We start from the raw sequence: 16,803 nt of genomic DNA, 5'->3' as shown, positions 1-16,803 counted from the left end.
AATTTAAAAAGTAAACCATTATTGATTATAGGTTAAAGTACGGCCTTCAACACGGAGCCTTGGCTCACACCGAACAACGTGCTATAAAGGGCCCCAAAATTACTAGTGTAAAACCATTCAAACGGGAAAACCAACGGTCGGTTTATATAGTAAACGAAAAACTTGTGCAGCAGAAATCAACCAATACCTTCCACTGAAGCCTATTTTGCATACAAATACACAAGTTTTTCCACTTTATCCAGTTCGTATGAGTAATATCATTTTAAAAGATAATATATATGCTTCTCCAAAATTGTTAAATCTAAAACTGAACATAGCTTGAATCAATTCCGTAAAGCTCAGTTCCTTTCGAACTAAACGATAAGAGACTGTAAGTTGGCAAGTTTTTGCAAAAAATGTTCAAGTTTTGCGATGGGGTAAGCGCCAACAACAGATCGAAAAACGAAACGACAGGTGCACAGCAATACACAAAGTAAACTGTTTCTGCCAATTTCCGCTAGTTTGTTATCGAATCCCCAAACATAAATACAATACAAATCCATAGAGAGATGCAAAACTAACACAGAATAAAAGAATTCTGTCAAAAGTTCAACTGCTAAAATTGTATATCAGAATAAAACCGCAACTCCCGCTGTTTGCCACAAATAAGTTTGTTTGGATTCTTCAAGAAATATATCAATAAATTATGCATGAGATCATATAATCCCAGATTATACCCCAATCCTAAAAAACATATCAGACTTAACGTATTTACAATAATTGTCATTCATTTTCAAGATTATTTTTAAATTTTCATTACATGTCTCTTTGAAAAGATAAATACAATTTTTAAGAAAATCTAGTCTAATGAATTTAATAGGAGTGACCCGTTGAACTTTCGGTTTTAAAATGTTTTATACACGTATTTCTTTCATATAAACTGTAATTGCTTACTAAATTGTGTTTAGCAAACAAAAGAATTTCAACAGAAGGTTTTATATCTACTTTTGTACCTATAAAATTTTGACAAAGTGTGTTAACAACAGGGGCAAACCAATATATTATCGTATGAAATAGCACTTCAAAATCCAATTTAAGTTGATTACTGGAGAATGGCCAAAATTCAATACTAAAATTTATCCTAGATTGTATTCTGACAAATTTCAATCGATAAAAATTTCATTAATATATAAAAATTAACTACTTTTGGCAGAGTTTTTGATGAAGTCATGAAATACGACTTTTAATCTCCGAAGTCTAGGATAAACCAATTAAGGTAACAATACTACATTAGATTTATCCACTTCAAATCAGGCAGTGAAGTTATGCTTTAATCCAGATTATCAGCATATTTCTATAATGGTAATCTTCCTAAATGTAATATTAATCATATTTTTCAGTGTTATTTTATGAAGTCTTACCAAATAATACATTTATTTCATAAAGTCTTACCAAATAATAAAGTAATGTCACACAGTCTTGCCAAATATTAAAGTAATTTTATGAAGTCTTACCAAATAATAAAGTCGTCCTTACTTATGTACTTATTTGAAAACATGAAATCCATTTGAATACTAAATTTGAAATAAAAAAATCAGCTGAGTCAGCTAAAATTTCAGGCCACTATTTTTCTTTTATCTACAATTCTTCGCCGTTGAAATGCTTTTCAAATATGTAAAAGGAAGCAAGACGTGTTTTAAGACGTTGCTCAATTAATACTGAATGGTTTTTTTAAAACAAAATTTGAAAAAATAATCAAATTGAGAATGGACATTAGGGAACCAAAGAACAGATAACTGCCTGAGCCAACCAATGGGTCTTAAACGCCGCACCCGGAGGTGGACCTCAGCCGGACCGTTAATACAGATGCTCTACTAGTTAAGGAAAAAAGGACGTCAAACTCCAAAACATATAAATGAAGGTCGTATTTATATATATTGAAAAAGTATCACGAGTATGCATAATTCTAGTTATTTCTTTTAGTTTATTTATTTTTTATCATTTTTTTTATTTATTTTTTTTGGGGGGAGGGGTTAGTTATATAAGCTTGGTGCATGTTTTTCGGGATCCTTATTCATATATTAAAGTCGAAAAGCATTATTTTTGGTCAAAGCTTTTCCTATCTTGATAATATTCAATTAATATGATCTATTCAGGTAATATAAATCTTCCACTTCGACAAAGAACACTCATGGAGACATCGATAATAGACCTAAACAACAGACAAAGTCTATGGAATGTACCAATTGATTTTGTAGGCGATTCTATCGTCCCTATATAGTATCTGTTTATAGAACTAAAGGGGATAAGTAATAATTTAAACAGCTTTATGTGTGTCTGCATAAAGTAGCTTAAATATCTGATCGAATAGGAAATTCCTGTATGTTTGTATTAAATAGTTAACTAAATTATGTATTCAAATTGAAATTTTCTAAATTGATAGGCGTACAATGAATTTATATTACACAATGTCTATGGCAAAGATTCCCAAAAGATACAACAAGCATGATAATTGTGGTTTCTTAAAATCTTTAATGTAAATCTACCTTCAAATCGGAAGGGGTATTTGGACAAGACAAGGTAAATGTATTGTCAAATATTGATTGTGAATATTTTAACAGCTAAATCAAAGAAGATTTCATAATGGAATTTCAATAAAAAATCAAGGATAAATTGATTTTCATTTCAATAATTCATTGTTTTGTCAAAGAAAATTTCATATTTCATCACAAATAAAATGTCAATTTAAATGGTTAGAAGAAAATAGGTAATATTACACAAAGGTATTGTATATAGGTTCGAACATGTCTTCAAAATTTAAACTAAATACCACAAGTTTCGCTATTGTGTACGACAGTATAAAAACAAACTGACGATTTCAAAGGCCCCCTTTAGGATAATGTATCTATAATTTCATTATATCATAAAAATAGGCTTAATTAAAGTGAAAAATTAAATTGTTTGTCAATTAACAGGTATTGATTTAACAGTTTCGACTTGTTAAGATTTGCAATGTTCAAACTATGTATTGATTATTACCATAATGTATTTGTTTACCTTTAACGGTTAAACGAATTCCATTTAAACACTGGTGTTGAATTCATTTAAAAATGCACATATTATACAAATAACTTCGTTCATGGCTATACTAGTCTAACGTTACATTGACTGATTCATACATTTTAAATATAAATTCTAAACATTTTAAAAGAAACAAAGAAAAGGTTTTTTTATCCTATATTCTTACCTTGATGTTGCAATAATTTTGTGTTTTGACGGCGTCGGAGTTTTTCTAGCAGGACTAGGTGAGGTGCACCTTTTTGCAGGTGCTGGAGATGAGCATCTTTTGATCGGAGATGTTGGTCTGTTACTAGGTATCCCTGGTACTTTTGATGATTTTGTATTGGACGGAACCGGTGACGGAGATCTCAGTTTATTATTTCCCGGATTCGACACAGAATTATTTTTAGTCACATTCACACTAGAATTGTTACTGCTATTTGATGACAAACTAGATTTACTACTACTTCCAGATAAGTTCGGTTGAGTGGGTAATTTCCTTGGATTAGGTCCAGGGGAAGCACTGCGCATGCGTACAGGTGAAGGCGGTCTTTGAACACCTTGATATGAGTTGGAAGCAACTGAATGTTTTCTGGGTGACTTCATGGAACTTGGAAGAGTCTGAGACAAGACAGGGGTACTGGATCTTCTAGGTGTGGCCGGTTGTCTCTGGCCAGTACGATGACCTAATAAATAGACAAAAATATATTGTTTGCTTTTAAACTTATTCAATGTTACTGACGTACGTGTAAATTCTATTTAAAAAAATTAAATGTTATACAATGTTTTTGTTGAAAATTAAAATTTAAATAAATAAATCAGAAACGGAACTAAATGATTCGTGAAGATACGGATGATATGCTTAATTTAATACAAAAAGTCTATAGACAGTAGATTGTTGATAGTATTGAAAATCGAAGTGACGCACTCAAAAATTTTCTTTGTATAATGAATTATGTCAATAATTTCTTTTAACTATTTATTTTTCACTTTTAGACACAGGATAATGAATTTGTCACTAACTATATTATTTGAACTGAAGTCTGAATACTTCAAAATAATATTTACACCGCAATTTCATAAGCGAAATGTGATTAAAGAAAATAAGGAACTCCTTTTTAATTGTATTCAAATTTTGGCATGAATAAGACCGGTATGGCTTAATACTTTTTCAATATATATAAACTCAAATGACCGTTCTCAGTTTAAACATCTGTGTGTCACCTACTGAAGGGTTTTTGTATAAAAGTAGGCTTTCTCAAGTTCCCTCCCCTCCTGTGCAGCTATTAAGTGTTCGACTGATCAGGATTTTTTGCCGGTTTTTTTGCCAAGGAGAACAAAAATATGTCCATAGCAAACGGATACCCGACTTGCACTTTCATTATCTATGTGCAGTGGACTGAAATTGGGGTAAAAACTCAAATTTGGCATTAAAATTATGGCAGCAGTCCTTTTGAGCCAATTACAATTTTTAGGGGTATCATTTGCGCCAAATTTTGTTTTCCAAATGTATCAATTGCGCCAAAATTCGGAACTTATTTCCCCAATTTACCTGTACACATATCTATAAGTAATATGAATGATTAATATACATGTATATTTATTTTTATTTTTGGCGTAAAAAGTATCATATGGTCGGAGATATTTCACCATGAAGATGCGCATCTGGGGAGAAATTACTTAAATTGTATTTGACGGTCAATGTTTAGTGAGAGAATAATACATTATTGCTTCGCTGAATATTTAATAAAGATATATGCCAATAGAGAAGAAAATATAAGCTTTATAATTTTCTGATTATGTTTTAGCCACATATGTTGATGACACAGTGCTTTGTTCCCACCATGCGTATGAGCTTTATTATTATTGGAAATAATAAACTGTTTTATGCATTTTAACCTTCAATATTTGTGTTTGTGGACAACAAAGTGAAGTTATAAGCTACTACATACATTAAATTGGGAAGTACCCATGCAGCAACAGTAAGAAGAAGATATGTAGGGAAGTCGTTCTTCTTCTAATTGGCGCAATCGTATGTTTTATTTTTGGCGCAAATGATACCATGTAATTTTAAAACATGTGGCACAAACGTAGCTTGGAAGAAAAGCAGTTGTGGCGCAAAAGGACGCATTTTTGGCGCAAACGGTTCTCTCCCAAAATGATAAAGATGATATTATAGGGAACATGTGTACTGAGTTTCAACTTCATAAAAAAGTACATTGACAAAAAAAATTATAACCTGAAACGGGACAGACGCACGAATGAACGAACGGACGAGCGAACGAACGAACGAGCAAACGGACACACATACCGAAAAACATTATGCCCTTGAATAGAGCATAAAACATAATACATTGTTAATCTGATAAAATGTCAGAATACTATAACACATATTAAAGAAGCCTCAGATAAAATAAGGATGACAATCTGTAAATGTTTCGTATCCTGTACAATTATTTATTTATCAATAAATATCTTTATAACTATTTTAGTCAATCAAATTGCTTCTTTGCCGCTGGGTTGGATTTTATAGAAAAACATATTAAATTTCATTGGTTTATGTTTAACAAGCTACAAGAGCCGGTTATGGTAAAGTAAAAGTATCCTATATGAATAAAAGGAGATGCGGGAAAAAGACGAAAATAAATAACCAATAGAGGCTGATTTAGGTAGTTGGTCCCTTATGGGGCAACACCTTTGGTAAATGCATATACTTTAACGACTCCCATACCATTTTTGCAAAATCTTGGATCTGCATCAAACCAATGAATATAATTTAGAGGGAAGCATAATTTACTCTACAACAATTTGCAGTAGACTCTGTATTTTGACGGAACTACAATATTCTCTGAAGTAAATCCAAACAATGTTATTTAATATATAACACTAGTATAGACCCTCATCTTGGTGGGTGTGCTGTCTCAATAATTTTTGGATGATACCAAATTGATTCACTACAGATTTGTAAATGGAATTGGGTATCAAATCTAAAAATCTTTCTATAGATAAATAGAACTGTCGTGACCTAAAATAATTAAAGGGTTTAAGGCAAATGGCAGCTTTTGTTTATACAGTATATAGTTGTTGCACTTCAACTGCAGTCGATACACAAGATATTATCGCCGACGAAGCCTTCAATAACATGTACGTATATTACTTGATTTACAAAAAAGGGACAGAGCGACTGTACACATGCAGGGTCCTGTGATAGTAGAGAGAAACACCGTAATTTGATAATTCTATTCAGATGACCATCGAAGATTTCTAGTAACCAGTTGTCATGGAAACAGAAAATACATGTAAATTGAAATATTTCACATTTATCTTTTGGTGATATTAAATTTTTTATAACTTTCAGCTGTTGCAAATATTTTTGACATTAATGTTCTCTAGGCATTTATATATATATATAGATGGTCGGTTAAGCAGAAGCATGCAGGCTCACATAGCAGCACTAACCCCACTGACCCTAGAGAATTTACATAATTAATCACAAACGGGCCTTGAATGTTGAATCTTCTTTCGCATTGTATGGGAATCTATAGGTTTTCTTCGGTGGATGAATCTAATAATTAGTGAAAAATATCCATTCTGCTATTCTGAACTGAAAATTAACTTTGTAATCTACAGGTGGTTCAGAAAATAGGTATTTTTACATTGGGGAGGGACGTACGTATTACAAAATTCTTACAACAGAATTTGCTGGTCTGAGTCCAAGTAATCACACACTTCATAAAGACAAAATCGCGGCATTATTGATCGGAATTTGATCAAACTTGACACAGTGGGTAACACTATGCTTGGTGATAAATATATAGATATAAAACCATTGATTTTCTTAATTGAAGTCCAATCGATCCATTGTTACAAGATAGTTAAAGTTGACATGAAATACGGTTAGTTGACATAAAATGCGGTTATTTTTGTAATTTTATAGAACATCATTATTACCATTATAAATATGTACCCATCAATCCCCACGCCATTATCGAATCTTTGGCTAATTTCTAATTTCTAATTTGAAATATGACGCAGACACAGTGACATTTATCTCTTAATTTATTAAATGAAACCTAAAACAATAAAGGGAAGCAATTTTAAATCTGATGTTTAGAGAGATAAGGGGAACGTTTTTTCGTCTTCAAGCCATTAACCATTCAATTATCGCCCACTTATTCAAAATTCCGTTTTGGAACTCTGTTTTTTTTTTTAAACAAGCAACAACTTAAAGATACTTTTCGTTGAAAAGGCAAATTTTTAAACTCGCCAACCAGGCTGAACATGCAGTAAATGATTCAAATTATCTGCAGACTTTGGTAGTGGGAGATCTAGCTCTTTTTCTTTCTCTATTTCTCTCTCGTAAGAAGAAACAAAAATATTTCCAAATTATCAAAAAATGTTCCGGTGTCAATGCGTACAACCATGAGCATACTTCTTACATCTAGAGTCAATAATTATTATAGTTTGTACTTTTTAACAAATACATCAAAAGTATTTACATAAAACTTTTTAAAGGTGTGAAAAGTATACTATAAATATATTTCATTGACATCATTGCAAAATCATTTTCTTTAGTTTTTTATACATTAGTCAATCCCTCACCCAATAAAAAACAAATTACCGTTTAAGATATTGAGATTGTCGTCAATATCATATAGGAAATATAAGTATCCTGAAGAATCGAGATCAAAGAGAACCAATTAGTTCATCCATGTCAATTAATTTGTTCTTTTTAATGTGACAAAGTAAGTTATTTATACAAAATAAATGTGTTGATACCTGCTTGTGTAAAAAGATTCTTTCTGTGTGTACTTTTAGTGACTTTTATAGAATATCATTTTACTAAAAATTGCCAAAATAAAGTTTTCAGCCCGTTTTGTGGGCTTCTTATTTCTCAATTATCAAGTTTATTTTATTTTATCAGGGGGTGTTGGGCGTCTTGTATCGACTTGTGGTTGATAATTGCTTTTTAAATATCTTATGCCCTTTTTCTTTTGTTTTAAAGGTTGGGTTTTTTCATGACAGGTATCCTAGAAGAGTACTGAAAGCGGAAGATCGAGAATCAGATAGAGTCACGTCCAGTCGCAACCATTTCAAATCAAAAATAACTAAATTACTAGAATGTATATCACTCAAAGTGAACATACCGGTTTTCAAGTCGAAAACAAGGGGAAACACAGTATTTTGAAAGGGGCAGATGTTTTACCAGGTAATATAGGTCATCTAATGAACCTTACGTATTGCAAGGATTTGTGTACGTTAAGAGGGCATGTCACTTTTCAAACAAGAGACATCGGATATTGCTTCCACATTCCGAGGGAACATGGTGCTGGATGCAAACGTATTTACCACAACCATTCAGAAGAACGCCCCTCATAACAATTATTATTGCCAGTCAGGAAACTAATAGTATTGACAGTCAGGAAAAGTCCTTATTTTAATACCATAGTCAACCATACAGATAAAGTAAATATGGTCATATATATCGTATGCCGTTAAATCTGACAGTTTGTGTGTCGACTGTTGTGAACAACTATATTATGCTTAAGCTTTGATCTATATAATTGCACCGATTCCCCCGTGAAGAAGTCCGGTTGTAAGGCTAAGTATTGATATATACGACCTTTCCTTTATACTTAATGAACGCAAATTTAAGTACTTAGTAGATTATCATGATAAAAATCAAAGAATTAAGAACTATTTTCGCCCCAAATTAGACTGAATTTAATTCTATGACGTCACAAATAGCTTCCCAATACACATTATAACCGGGTGCAGGAATGAGCTAACTACTTTGGATTCCAGGTTAAATCTACTGTAACCTCAATAACAAAATAGTTTGTGATATTAGATGTATTAAATATCTTATTACAGTTGTGTATTGGCAGTCAATACGTCTTTATATTCGTGACAAATCCCGTTCCAGATTTATTACAGGTATATAAACGAGGAAATCTCTGGTCCAATATTTAAACAATTTAATATTGTTTTGACTCAGCGATTATTCAACGCGAAGCTATTAACTGATATGCAGTTATGTATTCAATTTGCTTTATGCATGTGGTATAATTATTTGGATTGCAACGAGTTTTGATTCATTTCAGACCTTTCAAATATATAAGATTTTTATTTTAATTGTTGCCATAAATTAACTGTTCACTTCGTTGTACTTAGATAGTAATGACTTTTTAAAATGACAAATTTACAATCATTGCCTTCTTGGTATACTTTTTTCACAATTTTTACTTACAGATAAGATCGTAAATAACTATAACTGTTTAACCTATAGTATTATTACATTGCTTTCGTGTATTTGCTTTCTTTCCACGACGAAGCACAAACAAAATCAAAATATGATATAATCGTCTTCTGACATAGTAAAACGTTCTACGACAAATATTTCTAGAATATTCTCGACGGGATTTGTTGCTGCCCCTTGAAGGTCCATGATCAATTTATTGAAATACTTGACTTGAAATTATATCTCTTACCAACGGTGGGCTATGTAATCTTGCTTTTTCTTTAACTTATAAATAAAAGCCAATATATAATGGGATACCATCGAGAGGTTTTCCAACAATTCAATGTAGTTCAAGAGAAGCATGAATGACTGAATAACCAATCAACACATCATGTGTGGTGTATTGTATATAACCTGTGTAACGTCAACTTAGATTTCTACAAAAATACTGTGAGCAGACATTTTTATACTAATTTCAAATCTCTATCCAGATTAAGATTTTTCCTTAGACTTTTTATTACTAATAACTTTGTATTATGCATTACCCCGGCCTACTGAAAGTTACAACACGGTGATTGTGCATGGTATTGACGACATGATACAACAACTTACCTCCGTAGTTACATCGGCACGGATCATGTTTATATGAACGTGACAACACGGTGATTGTGCACGGTATAAGTGACATGTTACAACAACTTACCTCCATAATTACATCGGCACGGGTCATGTTTATATGACAACACGGTGACGGTGCACGGTATAAATGATAAGTTACAACAACTTACCTCCATAGTTACATCGGCACGTGTCATGTTTATATGACAACACGGTGATTGTGCACGGTATAAGTGACATGTTACAACAACTTACCTCCATAATTACATCGGCACGTGTCATGTTTATATGACAACACGGTGATTGTGCACGGTATAAGTGACATGTTAAAACAACTTACCTCCATAATTACATCGGCACGTGTCATGTTTATATGACAACACGGTGATTGTGCACGGTATAAATGATAAGTTACAACAACTTACCTCCATAATTACATCGGCACGTGTCATGTTTATATGACAACACGGTGATTGTGCACGGTATAAATGATAAGTTACAACAACTTACCTCCATAGTTACATCGGCACTTGTCATGTTTATATGACAACACGGTGATTGTGCACGGTATAAGTGACATGTTAAAACAACATACCTCCATAATTACATCGGCACGTGTCATGTTTATATGACAACACGGTGATTGTGCACGGTATAAATGATAAGTTACAACAACTTACCTCCATAGTTACATCGGCACTTGTCATGTTTATATGACAACACGGTGATTGTGCACGGTATAAGTGACATGTTACAACAACTTACCTCCATAGTTACATCGGCACGGGTCATGTTTATATGACAACACGGTGACGGTGCACGGTATAAATGATAAGTTACAACAACTTACCTCCATAGTTACATCGGCACTTGTCATGTTTATATGACAACACGGTGATTGTGCACGGTATAAGTGACATGTTACAACAACTTACCTCCATAATTACAACGGCACGGGTCATGTTTATATGACAACACGGTGATTGTGCACGGTACAAGTGACATGTTACAACAACTTACCTCCATAATTACAACGGCACGGGTCATGTTTATATGACAACACGGTGATTGTGCACGGTATAAGTGACATGTTACAACAACTTACCTCCAAAGTTACAACGGCACGGGTCATGTTTATATGACAACACGGTGATTGTGCACGGTATAAGTGACATGTTTCAACAACTTACCTCCAAAGTTACATCGGCACGTGTCATGTTTATATGACAACACGGTGATTGTGCACGGTATAAGTGACATGTTACAACAACTTACCTCCAAAGTTACATCGGCACTTGTCATGTTTATATGACAACACGGTGATTGTGCACGGTATAAGTGACATGTTTCAACAACTTACCTCCAAAGTTACATCGGCACTTGTCATGTTTATATGACAACACGGTGATTGTGCACGGTATAAGTGACATGTTACAACAACTTACCTCCAAAGTTACAACGGCACGGGTCATGTTTATATGACAACACGGTGATTGTGCACGGTATAAGTGACATGTTTCAACAACTTACCTCCAAAGTTACATCGGCACTTGTCATGTTAATATGACAACACGGTGATTGTGCACGGTATAAGTGACATGTTACAACAACTTACCTCCAAAGTTACATCGGCACGTGTCATGTTTATATGACAACACGGTGATTGTGCACGGTATAAGTGACATGTTACAACAACTTACCCCCATAATTACATCGGCACGTGTCATGTTTATATGACAACACGGTGATTGTGCACGGTATAAGTGACATGTTACAACAACTTACCTCCAAAGTTACATCGGCACTTGTCATGTTTATATGACAACACGGTGATTGTGCACGGTATAAGTGACATGTTACAACAACTTACCTCCAAAGTTACAACGGCACGGGTCATGTTTATATGACAACACGGTGATTGTGCACGGTATAAGTGACATGTTTCAACAACTTACCTCCAAAGTTACATCGGCACTTGTCATGTTTATATGACAACACGGTGATTGTGCACGGTATAAGTGACATGTTACAACAACTTACCTCCAAAGTTACATCGGCACGTGTCATGTTTATATGACAACACGGTGATTGTGCACGGTATAAGTGACATGTTACAACAACTTACCCCCATAATTACATCGGCACGTGTCATGTTTATATGACAACACGGTGATTGTGCACGGTATAAGTGACATGTTACAACAACTTACCTCCAAAGTTACATCGGCACGTGTCATCTTTATATGACAACACGGTGATTGTGCACGGTATAAGTGACATGTTACAACAACTTACCTCCAAAGTTACAACGGCACGGGTCATGTTTATATGACAACACGGTGATTGTGCACGGTATAAGTGACATGTTACAACAACTTACCTCCAAAGTTACATCGGCACGTGTCATGTTTATATGACAACACGGTGATTGTGCACGGTATAAGTGACATGTTACAACAACTTACCTCCAAAGTTACAACGGCACGGGTCATGTTTATATGACAACACGGTGATTGTGCACGGTATAAGTGACATGTTACAACAACTTACCTCCAAAGTTACATCGGCACGGGTCATGTTTATATGACAACACGGTGATTGTGCACGGTATTTTCGACATGTTACAACAACTTACCTCCAAAGTTACATCGGCACGGGTCATGTTTATATGACAACACGGTGATTGCGCACGGTATAAGTGACATGTTACAACAACTTACCTCCGAAGTTACAACGGCACGGGTCATGTTTATATGACAACACGGTGATGGTGCACGGTATTTTCGACATGTTTCAACAACTTACCTCCAAAGTTACATCGGCACGTGTCATGTTTATATGACAACACGGTGATTGTGCACGGTATAAGTGACATGTTACAACAACTTACCTCCAAAGTTACATCGGCACGTGTCATGTTTATATGATAACACGGTGATTGTGCACGGTATAAGTGACATGTTACAACAACTTACCTCCGAAGTTACATCGGCACGTGTCATGTTTATATGATAACACGGTGATTGTGCACGGTATAAGTGACATGTTACAACAACTTACCTCCAAAGTTACATCGGCACGGGTCATGTTTATATGACAACACGGTGATGGTGCACGGTATAAGTGACATGTTACAACAACTTACCTCCAAAGTTACATCGGCACGTGTCATGTTTATATGACAACACGGTGATCGTGCACGGTATAAGTGACATGTTACAACAACTTACCTCCAAAGTTACATCGGCACGTGTCATGTTTATATGACAACACGGTGATTGTGCACGGTATAAGTGACATGTTACAACAACTTACCTCCAAAGTTACATCGGCACGGGTCATGTTTATATGACAACACGGTGATTGTGCACGGTATAAGTGACATGTTACAACAACTTACCTCCAAAGTTACATCGGCACGGGTCATGTTTATATGACAACACGGTGACGGTGCACGGTATAAGTGACATGTTACAACAACTTACCTCCGAAGTTACATCGGCACGGGTCATGTTTATATGACAACACGGTGACGGTGCACGGTATAAGTGACATGTTACAACAACTTACCTCCAAAGTTACATCGGCACGGGTCATGTTTATATGACAACACGGTGATTGTGCACGGTATAAGTGACATGTTACAACAACTTACCTCCAAAGTTACATCGGCACGGGTCATGTTTATATGACAACACGGTGACGGTGCACGGTATAAGTGACATGTTACAACAACTTACCTCCGAAGTTACATCGGCACGGGTCATGTTTATATGACAACACGGTGACGGTGCACGGTATAAGTGACATGTTACAACAACTTACCTCCAAAGTTACATCGGCACGTGTCATGTTTATATGACAACACGGTGATTGTGCACGGTATAAGTGACATGTTACAACAACTTACCTCCAAAGTTACATCGGCACGGGTCATGTTTATATGACAACACGGTGACGGTGCACGGTATAAGTGACATGTTACAACAACTTACCTCCGAAGTTACATCGGCACGGGTCATGTTTATATGACAACACGGTGACGGTGCACGGTATAAGTGACATGTTACAACAACTTACCTCCAAAGTTACATCGGCACGTGTCATGTTTATATGACAACACGGTGACGGTGCACGGTATAAGTGACATGTTACAACAACTTACCTCCAAAGTTACATCGGCACGGGTCATGTTTATATGACAACACGGTGATTGTGCACGGTATAAGTGACATGTTACAACAACTTACCTCCAAAGTTACATCGGCACGGGTCATGTTTATATGACAACACGGTGACGGTGCACGGTATAAGTGACATGTTACAACAACTTACCTCCGAAGTTACATCGGCACGGGTCATGTTTATATGACAACACGGTGACGGTGCACGGTATAAGTGACATGTTACAACAACTTACCTCCAAAGTTACATCGGCACGTGTCATGTTTATATGACAACACGGTGATTGTGCACGGTATAAGTGACATGTTACAACAACTTACCTCCAAAGTTACATCGGCACGGGTCATGTTTATATGACAACACGGTGACGGTGCACGGTATAAGTGACATGTTACAACAACTTACCTCCGAAGTTACATCGGCACGGGTCATGTTTATATGACAACACGGTGACGGTGCACGGTATAAGTGACATGTTACAACAACTTACCTCCAAAGTTACATCGGCACGTGTCATGTTTATATGACAACACGGTGACGGTGCACGGTATAAGTGACATGTTACAACAACTTACCTCCAAAGTTACATCGGCACGGGTCATGTTTATATGACAACACGGTGATTGTGCACGGTATAAGTGACATGTTACAACAACTTACCTCCGAAGTTACATCGGCACGTGTCATGTTTATGTGACAACACGGTGACGGTGCACGGTATAAGTGACATGTTACAACAACTTACCTCCGAAGTTACATCGGCAGGGGTCATGTTTATGTGACAACACGGTGATCGTGCACGGTATAAGTGACATGTTACAACAACTTACCTCCGAAGTTACATCGGCACGTGTCATGTTTATGTGACAACACGGTGATCGTGCACGGTATAAGTGACATGTTACAACAACTTACCTCCGAAGTTACATCGGCACGTGTCATGTTTATATGATAACACGGTGACGGTGCACGGTATAAGTGACATGTTACAACAACTTACCTCCGAAGTTACATCGGCACGGGTCATGTTTATATGACAACACGGTGACGGTGCACGGTATAAGTGACATGTTACAACAACTTACCTCCGTAGTTACATCGGCACGTGTCATGTTTATATGACAACACGGTGACGGTGCACGGTATAAGTGACATGTTACAACAACTTACCTCCGTAGTTACATCGGCACGGGTCATGTTTATATGACAACACGGTGACGGTGCACGGTATAAGTGACATGTTACAACAACTTACCTCCGTAGTTACATCGGCACGGGTCATGTTTATCGAGGTAGTGTTCTAGCGTGTCCCAACCTCCACCAACTCGAATCATCACATGCTTACGTAATATCTGTAAAAGTAGAGATGTGTTTTAGTAAATGATAGTATAATGTTAAACGTTTAAAATTTCGACATTTTTTTATCATACGTTTTAACTATACCTAGTGGGTATCGTAAAACCAGGGTCTTTCTATATTCTATAGTAATATAGAAAGTCCCTGGTAAAACAGACAGTGCTATTTACCCTTCCGGTTAACCAAGGTTTAGCCCATTCTTCTAGTAATGTTCGCATTAAACGTTATAGAGCTGTTTGTTTTGTGTTCATATTTGTGCTTGGTTAATTGCAATCTTGTTTAACCCTCTTTTAGTTCACACGTTTTCCATCAATTTAATTTCCTAACGACTAAGATTTTTATGCTGAGAAACAAAATGATTACATAATACATGAATTGTACAAAAACATTTAAAGCACTTTATTAATAGAAACAAAATTAGTTGTCAGTAGTTTATTAAATTATATTATTGTTTCTAATTAAGAATTTCGTTTGAAAATCGCTCCATAATCAAATACAATTAGAAACCCCATGCAGTCCAAAATAAAGCGTCGTTAAAAAGACTGTTAAAAAGGCTATGATTCTTGTAAATAGAAACTGCTTTCATGTCGATATGTATGCAGATATTGATCAACACATTCCCTTTTATTAGGCTTAATTTGATCAGCTCTTTAACATGCATTGCCGTCTTCTTTAAACTGAAGTTTTTAAACTGATCAAATCAATAGCCTGCACCATGGTCTTCGTAGATTCAAGGAAAATTACTTAATTAATATAATTGAAATTGTCCCTAGATATCGCCAACAACGGCATTCAAAATTATTTTTGAAAGGGAATGGCAAATCATTGTTCTATGGAATGGAATTCCAAACCTATATTGTCATATTAACCTTAAATTCGTGCAATGATTATTAATTCGTGCATTAGATACTACTCTAAACCATTTTTTTTCGCGAGCGATTTATTTTTCGGTACTTTCGCGAGTTGAAAATTAAGTCGAATAGAAATTGTCGCGAATGTGTAAAATTGGACCTTTCCGCATATTAAACTACATTAAATAAATACGAAAATCGCGAAATGAAATGACAACGAAGTGGGCCCATGAGAAAGACTATAAAACGCGAAATAAAGGAATGCGTGCACTTAGTACTTATGTGGTCTTATCTGTAAGTATAAAACTGACCTTGCCAACAGCAATTAACACGTCCAACGATCATTAATTATTACATTTATGATTATAAATATATATGTCATTTTTAATGATTTTAGAGCCAAAAATTAAACATTATCAGTCAAACGGCTTGCCTTGGTATTACGCTATAAACTGAATCAGATCTGGAAAATATTCAAATATTGAAAATATGTCGAAAATTTCTTAAGTCATT

At 35.2% G+C, this 16,803-nt stretch overlaps 1 protein-coding gene across 1 annotated transcript in view; it reads right to left on the bottom strand.

Moving 5' to 3' along the window:
* The window catches only part of LOC134699308 (uncharacterized), a 49,341-nt gene that overhangs the window by 7,515 nt on the left and 25,023 nt on the right, over positions 1-16,803 (bottom strand). Inside the window, exons 3-4 of the mRNA XM_063560921.1 lie at positions 15,339-15,435; positions 3,227-3,725 (exon numbers count right to left, since the gene is read on the bottom strand). Coding sequence (XP_063416991.1) covers positions 3,227-3,725; positions 15,339-15,435 — 596 coding nt within the window. The remainder of the gene's footprint in view (positions 1-3,226; positions 3,726-15,338; positions 15,436-16,803) is intronic.

The sequence above is a fragment of the Mytilus trossulus genome, unplaced genomic scaffold (assembly GCF_036588685.1).
Source record: "Mytilus trossulus isolate FHL-02 unplaced genomic scaffold, PNRI_Mtr1.1.1.hap1 h1tg000050l__unscaffolded, whole genome shotgun sequence".
Lineage (NCBI taxonomy): Eukaryota > Metazoa > Mollusca > Bivalvia > Mytilida > Mytilidae > Mytilus > Mytilus trossulus.
The sequence above is the reverse complement of the archived record's forward strand: the minus strand, read 5'-3'. Positions and strand labels throughout refer to the sequence as shown.